This window comes from Manis pentadactyla, chromosome 12 (genome assembly GCF_030020395.1).
Source record: "Manis pentadactyla isolate mManPen7 chromosome 12, mManPen7.hap1, whole genome shotgun sequence".
In the NCBI taxonomy this organism is placed as follows: domain Eukaryota; kingdom Metazoa; phylum Chordata; class Mammalia; order Pholidota; family Manidae; genus Manis; species Manis pentadactyla.
In genome coordinates this window covers 55570117-55582283 of record NC_080030.1, presented here as the reverse complement: position 1 = coordinate 55582283, position 12167 = coordinate 55570117, and the positions used below count along the sequence as shown (strand labels likewise).

General features: G+C 38.0%; 1 protein-coding gene across 13 annotated transcripts in view; it reads right to left on the bottom strand.

Annotated features, from left to right (window-relative positions):
• The window catches only part of AHI1 (Abelson helper integration site 1), a 203759-nt gene that overhangs the window by 123439 nt on the left and 68153 nt on the right, over positions 1-12167 (bottom strand). For all 13 annotated transcript variants that reach the window (XR_008992752.1, XR_008992750.1, XR_008992751.1 and 10 more), the window contains exon 19: positions 9867-9893. Coding sequence is in view for 6 of the 13 variants with exons in the window: in XM_057489249.1 (XP_057345232.1) it covers positions 9867-9893 (27 nt within the window). In the remaining 7 variants the exon portion in view is untranslated. The remainder of the gene's footprint in view (positions 1-9866; positions 9894-12167) is intronic.

Below are 12167 nucleotides of genomic sequence, written 5' to 3'. Positions count from 1 at the left end.
GGAGCTTCTTTTTGGAGGGAATGAAAACGTTCTAAAATCAGAAAGTAGTGATGATTGCACAACTGTGACTATAGAAAAAACAGTGAGTTGTAAACTTTAAGTACGAATACTATGCTTTGTGAATTATATCCCAATAAAACTGTTAATACCTACCTAAACTGAAAATAAAATAGGTTCCTGGGACAAAGGATGACTGTGATAGGAGACCACTCTCAAAAAGAATAACTAAAGACATTAGTAAGGTCGATTTTTTCAAATCTTGATTAATTTCCAAATATGTTATCATATTTTCAATGAGCATTTATTCTACTTTTGTTAAGTACTGTGGTACAAAGATGAATAATATGATCTTCTACCCTCTGGGAGTTTCCAGATTAGCAGAGGACATCCTCCATAAAGCTTGCCAAGTATGTGCAGAACAGTTTACTTTCCAGACATTCAGACAGCATTACAAGAGTATACAGTATATTTATTAAAGAGAAACAGTTCTGAATTGCTAGTCAGAAAAAGCTATTTTCTTGAATCATTTTATATACTGTGTATACTTTAGAAGATTTAGCAATCTTGGAACTAGAATCATTACACTAGTCATTGCTATCAGGAACAAGTTTCCTGAACATCTATAGTCCAAGTCAGAATATAGCTTGTTCTCTTTTTTTTGCCTCATCTTCCTTATCCTTGTCTTTATTCCATATCTGGCTGATTTGTGAAAATTAGGTACAGAAGTGATGGGTCCTGACTGATAATGGACAGGCTCAGTGATGGGGTAATCCCAGTGTTTTCGGACATGTTTCCTCCGTAAGATGCTCCAAGCAGAAAGACACAACAATCTACTTACTTCTGTATTCAAGTGCCTGCCACATGGTAGTAGGTGTCTACTGAATAAAAAAAGTATTTCCACTGCAATGACATTACAGAAAGCAGTCTTTGAACATACTAACACCATTATAATTCTTTCCCTTCTGGATGTCTCACCCTTTTACTTTGTGACATATATAATTATATTTGATAAATGAATGGATGTCTAATTATTCAGATGAATTCGGGAGTAGACAGAAGAAGAGGGAAGAACAAACACATGGTGCCATTCCAACTCTCTTAAATTTTATTTTCTTCATAACTGAGTTAAAGGTACATAAAATAACCTTGCTTATACAAGGAAGAAAGCTTTGTTGAAAGCATTTCAGGTATAATTTAGCTGAAAATGTTTAATAATCAAGAGCCTTTTTGTATAGTACTATTTTCAGACTAATTTTGGAGTCTTGGGCAAAACACTTAACCTCAATAAGCCTCAGCTTCCTCCTTTCTAAAACTGGCATGACAATACCTAATTTGTCTATGTATATGATTATATATGGCTAAATGGGAAAAGAAGTTTGAAACACCAGTATAAATGATCAGGGAGCATTATCAGCATAGTATCATTGCTATTTATGTGCAGCTTCACATGTATTTCAAAGCTTATACAATTTGCCATACACCCACTGGAACTATACTGGTGTTTTTAAATTATTAAGTATCATATAATATTTTTCTCAGAGAATGAAATGACCTTGCTGGTCCTTTACTGAAAATTATCTTAATCATTTAATTTTCTTGAATCTTGAAAATTATGAAGCTACTCACTAAATTCTCAGGTTACAGTATACAATTCCGTAATTAATTCAAACTCAAATAAGGAAAATATATATCAGAATAACTTTTGTAAAAATTCTATTAAAGCTGGGGGGATCGGAAGATGGCGGCGTGAGTAGAGCAGCGGAAATCTCCTCCCAAAACAACATATATCTATGAAAATATAACAAAGACAACCCTTCCTAGAATAAAGACCAGAGGACACAGGACAATATCCAGACCACATCCGCACCTGAGAGAACCCAGCGCCTCGCGAAGGGGGTAAGATACAAGCCCCGGCCCAGCAGGAGCCGAGCGCCCATCCCCCCAACTCCAGGCGGGAGAAGAGCAGGCAGAGCGGGAGGGAGACGGAGCCCAGGACTGCCGAACACCCAGCCCCCGCCATCCGGGCCAGAGTGCAGACACAGTGTGTGCGCAGGGGGCCCTGGATACTAGGAAAACAGGGCAGCAAGAACAGTGAGCGGGCAACGGAGGCCGGGCGCCGGAGGACATAAGAAAAGTGAGCGACCATTTTTTGTTTTTTTTGCTGTTTTGTTTTGGCGAGCGCTTTTTGGAAGTCTTAAAGGGATAGGGACCCCAATACTAGGGAAACAGGGCAGCAAGACTGGTGAGCAGATGCCTGAGGCTGGCGCTGGAGAATAAAGAAAAACGAGCGGCTACCTTTTTTTCTTTTTAAAATTAAATTTTTTTTTTTTTTTTTTTTGTGGTCGTTGTTTTGTTTTGGCGGGTGCTTTTTGGAAGTCTTAAAGGGGCAGGGCGGGACACTTAATCCAGAGGTAGGGAATCCGGGGATCCCTGGGCACCCTAACCCCTGGGCTGCAGGGAGCAGGGAGGCCCCTTACGGAGATAAATAGCGTCCCAGCCGCTCCTGCTCCAACGCGACTCCACCACTTTGGAGCAGCTGCCCGAGCCAGGCCACGCCCACAGCAACAGCGGAGATTAACTCCATAGCAGCCGGGCAGGAAGCAGAAGCCCTGTCTGCGCGCAGCTGCGCAGCACAAGCCACTAGAGGTCGCTGTTCTCCCAGGAGAGGAGGGCCACAAACCAACAAGAAGGGAAGTTCTTCCAGCCGTCACTCATCCTAGCTCTGCAAACTATTCCTATCACCATGAAAAGGCAAAGCTACAGGTAGACAAAGATCACAGAGACAACACCAGAGAAGGAGACAGACCTAACCAGTCTTCCTGAAAAAGAATTCAAAATAAGAATCATAAACATGCTGACAGAGATGCAGAGAAATACGCAAGAGATATGGGATGAAGTCCGGAGGGAGATCACAGATGCCAGAAAGGAGATCACAGAAATGAAACAAACTCTGGAAGGGTTTATAAGCAGAATGGATAGGATGCAAGACGCCATTGATGGAATTGAAACCAGAGAACAGGAACGCATAGAAGCTGACATAGAGAGAGACAAAAGGATCTCCAGGAATGAAACAATATTAAGAGAACTGTATGACCAATCCAAAAGGAACAATATCTGTATTATAGGGGTTCCAGAAGAAGAAGAGAGAGGAAAAGAGATGGAAAGTATCTTAGAAGAAATAATTGCTGAAAACTTCCCCAAACTGGGGGAGGAAATAATCGAACAGACCACGGAAATACACAGAACCCCCAACAGAAAGGATCCAAGGAGGACAACACCAAGACACATAATAATTAAAATGGCAAAGATCAAGGACAAGGAAAGAGTTTTAAAGGCAGCTAGAGAGAAAAAGGTCACCTATAAAGGAAAACCCATCAGGCTAATATCAGACTTCTCGACAGAAACCCTACAGGCCAGAAGAGAATGGCATGATATATTTAATACAATGAAACAGAAGGGCCTTGAACCAAGGATACTGTATCCAGCACGACTATCATTCAAATATGACGGTGGGAATAAACAATTCCCAGACAAACAAAAGCTGAGGGAATTTGCTTCCCACAAACCACCTCTACAGAACATCTTACAGGGACTGCTCTAGATGGGAGCACTACTAGAAAGAGCACAGCACAAAACACCCAACATATGAAGAATTGCGGAGGAGGAATAAGAAGGGAGAGAAGAAAAGAATCTCCAGACAGTGTATATAACAGCTCAATAAGCGAGCTAAGTTAGGCAGTAAGATACTAAAGAGGCTAATCTTGAACCTTTGGTAACCACGAATTTAAAGCCTGCAATGGCAATAAGTACATATCTTTCAATAGTCACCCTAAATGTTAATGGGCTGAATGCACCAATCAAAAGACACAGAGTAATAGAATGGATAAAAAAGCAAGACCCATCTATATGCTGCTTACAAGAAACTCACCTCAAATCCAAAGACATGTACAGACTAAAAGTCAAGGGATGGAAAAACATATTTCAAGCAAACAACAGCAAGAAGAAAGCAGGGGTTGCAGTACTAATATCAGACAAAATAGACTTCAAAACAAAGAAAGTAACAAGAGATAAAGAAGGACACTACATAATGATAAAGGGCTCAGTCCAACAAGAGGATATAACCATTCTAAATATATATGTACCCAACACAGGAGCACCAGCATATGTGAAACAAATACTAACAGAACTAAAGGGGGAAATAGACTGCAATGCATTCATTCTAGAAGACTTCAATACACCACTCACCCGAAAGGATAGATCCACCGGGCAGAAAATAAGTAAGGACACAGAAGCACTGAACAACACAGTAGAGCAGATGGACCTAATAGACATCTATAGAACTCTACATCCAAAAGCAACAGGATATACATTCTTCTCAAGTGCACATGGAACATTCTCCAGAATAGGCCACAAAAAGAGCCTCAGAAAATTCCAAAAGATTGAAATCCTACCAACCAACTTTTCAGACCACAAAGGCATAAAACTAGAAATAAACTGTACAGATAAAGCAAAGAGGCTCACAAACACATGGAGGCTAAACAACATGCTCCTAAATAATCAATGGATCAATGACCAAATCAAAATGGAGATCCAGTAATATATGGAAACAAATGACAACAACAACACTAAGCCCCAACTTCTGTGGGACACAGCAAAAGCAGTCCTAAGAGGAAAGTATATAGCAATCCAAGCATATTTAAAAAAGGAAGAACAATCCCAAATGAATGGTCTAATGTCACAATTATTGAAATTGGAAAAAGAAGAACAAATGAGGCCTAAGGTCAGCAGAAGGAGGGACATAATAAAGATCAGAGAAGAAATAAATAAAATTGAGAAGAATAAAACAAGAGCAAAACTCAATGAAACCAAGAGCTGGTTCTTCAAGAAAATAAACAAAATAGATAAGCCTCTAGCCAGACTTATTAAGAAGAAAAGAGAGTCAACACAAATCAACAGTATCAGAAAAGAGAAAGGAAAAATCACAACGGACCCCACAGAAATACAAAGAATTATTAGAGAATAGTATGAAAACCTATATACTAACAGGCTGGGAAACCTAGGAGAAATGGACAACTTCCTAGAAAAATACAACCTTCCAAGACTGACCCAGGAAGAAACAGAAAATCTAAACAGACCAATTACCAGCAATGAAATTGAAGCGGTAATCAAAAAACTACCCAAGAATAAAACCCCGGGGCCAGATGGATTTACCTCGGAATTTTATCAGACATACAGGGAAGACATAATACCCATTCTCCTTAGAGTTTTCAAAAAAATAGAGGAGGAGGGGATACTCCCAAACTCATTCTATGAAGCTAACATCACCCTAATACCTAAACCAGGCAAAGACTCCACCAAAAAAGAAAACTACAGACCAATATCCCTGATGAACGTAGATGCAAAAATACTCAACAAAATATTAGCAAACAGAATTCAAAAATACATCAAAAGGATCATACACCATGACCAAGTGGGATTCATCCCAGCGATGCAAGGATGATACAACATTCGAAAGTCCATCAACATCATCCACCACATCAACAAAAAGAAAGACAAAAACCACATGATCATCTCCATAGATGCTGAAAAAGCATTTGACAAAGTTCAACATCCATTCATGACAAAAACTCTCAGCAAAATGGGAATAGAGGGCAAGTACCTCAACATAATAAAGGCTATCTATGATAAACCCACAGCCAACATTATATTGAACAGCAAGAAGCTGAAAGCATTTCCTCTGAGATCGGGAACTAGACAGGGATGCCCACTCTCTCCACTGTTATTTAACATAGTACTGGAGGTCCTAGCCACGGCAATCAGACAAAACAAAGAAACACAAGGAATCCAGACTGGTAAAGAAGAAGTTAAACTGTCACTATTTGCAAATGACATGATACTGTACATAAAAAACCCTAAAGACTCCACCCCAAAACTACTAGAACTGATACTGGAATACAGCAAAGTTGCAGGATACAAAATCAACACACAGAAATCTGTGGCTTTCCTATACACTAACAATGAACCAACAGAAAGAGAAATCAGGAAAACAACTCCATTCACAATTGCATGAAAAAAAAAAAATACCTAGGAACAAACCTAACCAAAGAAGTGAAAGACTTATACTCTGAAAACTACAAGTCACTCTTAAGAGAAATTAAAGGGGACACTAACAGATGGAAACTCATCCCATGCTCGTGGCTAGGAAGAATTAGTATCGTCAAAATGGCCATTCTGCCCAAAGCAATATACAGATTTGATGCAATCCCTATGAAACTACCAGCAACATTCTTCAATGAACTGGAACAAATAATTCAAAAATTCATATGGAAACACCAAAGACCCCAAATAGCCAAAGCAATCCTGAGAAAGAAGAATAAAGTAGGGGGGATCTCACTCCCCAACTTCAAGCTCTACTATAAAGCCATAGTAATCAAGACAATTTGGTACTGGCACAAGAGCAGAGCCACAGACCAATGGAACAGACTAGAGAATCCAGACATTAACCCAGACATATATGGTCAATTAATATTTGATAAAGGAGCCATGGACATACAATGGCGAAATGAAAGTCTCTTCAACAGATGGTGCTGGCAAAACTGGACAGCTACCTGTAGGAGAATAAACCTGGACCATTGTCTAACCCCATATACAAAAGTAAACTCAAAATGGATCAAAGACCTGAATGTAAGTCATGAAACCATTAAACTCTTGGAAGAAAACATAGGCAAAAACCTCTTAGACATAAACATGAGTGACCTCTTCTTGAACATATCTCCCCGGGCAAGGAAAACAACAGCAAAAATGAATAAGTGGGACTATATTAAGCTGAAAAGCTTCTGTACAGCAAAAGACACCATCAATAGAACAAAAAGGAACCCTACAGTATGGGAGAATATATTTGAAAATGACACATCTGATAAAGGCTTGACGTCCAGAATATATAAAGAACTCACACACCTCAACAAACAAAAAACAAATAACCCAATTTAAAAATGGGCAGAGGAACTGAACAGACAGTTCTCCAAAAAAGAAATACAGATGGCCAACAGACACATGAAAAGATGCTCCACATCGCTAATTATCAGAGAAATGCAAATTAAAACTACAATGAGGTATCACCTCACACCAGTAAGGATGGCTGCCATCCAAAAGACAAACAACAACAAATGTTGGCGAGGCTGTGGAGTGGAGAAAGGGGAACCCTCCTACACTGCTGGTGGGAATGTAAGTTAGTTCAACCATTGTGGAAAGCAGTATGGAGGTACATCAAAATGCTCAAAACAGACTTACCATTTGACCCAGGAATTGCACTCCTAGGAATTTACCCTAAGAATGCAGCGATCAAGTATGAGAAAGATCAGTGCACCCCTATGTTTATCGCAGCACTATTTACAATAGCCAAGAATTGGAAGCAACCTAAATGTTCATCGATTGATGAATGGATAAAGAAGATGTGGTACATATACACAATGGAATACTACTCAGCCATAAGAAAAGGGCAAATCCAACCATTTGCAGCAACATGGATGGAGCTGGAGGGTATTATGCTCAGTGAAACAAGCCAAGCGGAGAAAGAGAAATACCAAATGATTTCACTTATCTGTGGAATATAAGAACAAAGGAAAAACTGAAGGAACAAAACAGCACCAGAATCACAGAACTCAAGAATGGACTAACAGGTACCAAAGGGAAAGGGACTGGGGAGGATGGGTGGGTAGGGAGGGATGGGGGGGAGAAATAGGGGGGTATTAAGATTAGCATGCATGGGGGGGTAGGAGAAAAGGGAGGGCTGCACAACACAGAGAAGGCAAGTAGTGATTCTATAACATTTTGCTATGCTGATGGACAGTGACTGTAAAGGGGTTTATAGGGGGGACCTGGTATAGGGGAGAGCCTAGTAAACATAATATTTGTCATGTTAATGTAGATTAGTGATACCAAAAAAAAAAAAAAGGCAGTTCCTGTGTGGTAACCTCCAATGAGTTCTACACAAGGGTATAAAGGGCATATAAAAGTGTAGGCAAAGGGTCTGTTTGTGTTTATACAGAGGATCAAAGCCTAATTGGGCTACCCCGAAAATGAACTAAGATACGATATGAAAAAGAACTTCCAACATCAGCACTCTCTGGAAGACTCATGCCAGAAGATGATCATCAAAAAACCCCAACAAAGATCCACGCACTGCTACAGCTGTAGATGCACTCATCCCACCAGTTCGTGGACTTGCCATGGGAATGAAGAAGGAGATATCTAAGCTGGCCTGTGCATACAGTAAAACAACAAATTTGACTGGATCTATACTGTTGGAACTCAACCAAGAATTAGGAGAAGTGCAAATTGTAGTGCTCCAAAATCTTACAACTACAGACTATTTACTGTTAAAAGAACACATGGGATGTGAACAGTCCCCAGGAATGGGTTGTTTTGTCTGATTTCTCTCAGACTGTTCAAGTTCAGTTGGACAATATCCACCATATCATAGATAAGTTTTCACAAATGCCTAAGGTGCCTAACTGGTTTTCTTGGTTTCACTGGAGATGGCTGGTAATTACAGGTATGCTTTGGTTATGTAACTATACTCCTATTATGTTAATGTGTGTGCGAGAAGATATGTCAAAGAAATAATCAATCCTCCCATGTTTTCTTCCGCCTGCTACTTCTATAGCTTTTCTTCTTCCTTCCTAATTACAACCCTTAAATAGAATTCGTGCCGCATATCAAAGTTACCGAGTATCATAATTCTTCCAAGTGGTAAAGATACCTCAAGACAAATGCTGGGCATAGAAACTACAGGGCATAAATATGCAAAGAAATAAAAAGCTAACCATTTCAAACAATAAGGCTTCTCTCTCACTTACCAACTTTACATTTCCCTGTATGGCCCCGGAAGATGACTGGTTAGCCAGAGATGGGTAAGATTCCTCAAGGGAGGAACAACCTAAGACAGGCACAGTCGCAGGGGGGCCATCAGGTGAGAAATTGGGGATCAACAGAGGTGAGGCTTAGAACCTCATCCCCCCTGTTCTGAGAGAAATCTTCTGGATACGTGGATGTTTTATTACCCTTGTCTAGCTTGGATTAACACATAGTCTACAGGCACACACCTGATCATCTACATGTGCTCTCTTACAACACTAAACTATGTTTTCTACCTTTATCTTGTATCTACCTACCACTTCAGCATTTTATTAAAAATAATAATAAAGAGAGAAATGTGGTATCCACATATAAATCAAGTATAAAAATCAAATGAGTATTCATATTTGAACTGACTGTTTATAGTTCATAATGCATGAGCAAAACCGAAAGTTTCTGTGATGACTGCCCTTGTACTGTTCACTATGTAACTTATTCACTATGTAAGAATTTGTTCTCCATGTAAGAACTTGTTTGTTATGCCTCAGAAGATTGGAGACTGACAAAAATTAGGCTTGGGGTGGATTAATGATTGTGCATTTAGCATTGACTCCCCTATACAGAATTTTATTGTTGTTAACAAACATTTGATCAATAAATATGAGAGATGCCCTCACAAAAAAAAAGTACACACTTCCAATTGTAAAATAAATAAGTAACCAGGATGTAATGTATAGCATAAGGAATATAGTCAAAATATTGTAACAACTTGGTATGGTGATAGCTGGTACCTAGAATTATCATGTATATAAATGTTGAATCACTATGTTGTACACCTGAAGCTAATGTAATGTAATACTGTGTGTCAACTACCCTTCAATAAAAAATAATTATCTACAAAAAAAAAAAAAATTCTATTAAAAACCATGAATGGTACATTCCAATTTTTTGGTACATCACAATGAAAACTATACTTTTAAAGTTGTATTTCTGGGAATAAAACTACTTACCTTTGCAGCACAGGCTCGTATCACTTCCTAAAAAAAAAAAATACAGTAAGTAAAAAAAATTCCTAACTTCATTTTAATAAAACATCAACTTTTCTCAACACATTCAGATGTTAATCTTTTAATAACTAGAACCAACATTTGAGAGAGTTTCTTTATCTGCCACCGTGAAGCTGTCACTCTGCATTGTTTCCAAAGAGCTAGAAAGAGGGTAAATTATAGAAAGTGACTCAATGACATGTTCTTGGTAAATCTAACACCAAAACAAAGGAACTGACAAACATGTCTCTGGAGGGCCCACATGTATCTGCAGTCTCCCCATAAACCTAGCATAAATAGTAAATTTCTCAGTACTAAAGCATTAACATGTCTAAAAGATATATCCTGAATTAAGTACAGTATATAATTATCCTTATTAAGTAGCAAGACCCAAAAGTATAATTTTCACATTAATAATTTATTTCAGACAAGAATCTAATAATAAACACTACTAAATGGTAAAGTATATGGCCAGTATTAAAAGAGGTACACAAAGGAACTGCTTACAACTCACAGGACAAGGCCAAGAAAAGATCACTTTCGAAAAAGAAACTAGTGCAACTCAACATATAATGGATGATTTGAAAATTTGCTGCTAAGGAGGCACAAAAAAACTCAAGTCTAGTTAAGGTTAACCAGCACGTATTATCAGCCTAGTAAAGAACTACGGAAAAATGGGAACAACTAATGTGGAGTTTAAAGAAAAAGAGTGCTGAAAAAGAGGACTGTCAATTTTTTTCCCAGAAATTTCTAAGGGACAGACATTACACCTATAGGATATTAGTACTTCAATCACTAAAAGGAGACTGTAAAGTTAACTGTGTGAATGGGATTCTGATGGTCTGGACTGAATTTCAGCTCCAAAGCTTACCATCTGTGTGACAATGGCAATATTACTTTATTCCTGTAAGCTTCAACTTCATCTTCTGTAAAATGGGGATAATACTAGCACCCACACTATAGGATGGTTTTGAGGATTGAATACAATGACTATATAAAGCACTTAGCAGGAATTCATTATGTTAGTTATTACTCATAATTAAATAGGAGCTGGTTACAACCAATCATTATAAGGTAGAATCTCCAGGGTAGAGAAAATTCATCAACCTTCTTAAAAAACTGGCATAAGATATTTTTTAATCCTCCCAATCTCTATTCCTATGACTCTGCCTTACATTCAACAATGTGTCATTAACCTGGTTTTCAGGTTAATTTTAGGAAGGGTGAGTGGTCTTGGTGTTTAGACAGCTTGAAAGGTATACCTTTTATTATGTTTTGTAAGGTTATATATCAACTTTTTGTAAGACTGATTATTCTTAGCAGGTACCCCAGATTCTAAGTAACTATGGATGTACTGATATTATCAAATTTCTGGATCTGAAAACCCAGAATGAGTTTTGTCAATGCTTTCAAGATACTGTCTACCTGTAAGGTCTCATCTCGGTTGCAGTATGACTTTTAGACATTGTGGCAGCAAAATATAGCCAAGTCTGTTAACTATGAAATAGTTAAATGATTTATTTTGTGACTAAATAATAAAGCTACCAAGAACAGAAAATTATCTTTCTTTTCATATTCTTTGCGTATTAATGAGTAAACATCTATTAAATACCCGTTTAACTGAATTTATTATGTAATTCTCACACACACACACACACACACACACAGAAATCACACCCTAAACTTGAACTATATTAGAAAAACATTCCCACTGTTGTTACAAGGAAAGACGTATCTCCAATAATACAGTCTTAAGTAATGTAGTCCTCTCTATTAGACTTCTATATAGAAGAACTTTTAAATACACTAAGTAGCAATTTAACAAAAAAGGAAATTTAAGGTCTACCAAAATACAATTACAGGAAACAACAGAAAGGCATTGTGACAGAAGATGGGATTCCAGTCAACCTAAATGCTCACAAAATACAAAACGAAGAGAGCTGCCATGGGAATAAAGATGGTATTTTGTTTTTACTTCCACACAGACTTTATACATTCTGAAACAAAACTCACTGCAGGTGACAGTTGAAAAAAAAGTTCAGTGAATTCTCACAATATGGGAAAAATACGGTTTTTTAAAAACCACAGCAAACAAAGCTTTCATTTCCAAAGGCAGTCTTGATCTACTTCAATCCCAAAGCAAACAAATTCTCCACATAATTTTAGAAAGGAAAGATTTGGTGAAAGCTAAATAAATTAAGGGTCTAAGGGAATAAATTGAGTCTAAGGGAAACAAGTTTTTCTCTTATAATGAATTATCAGTTT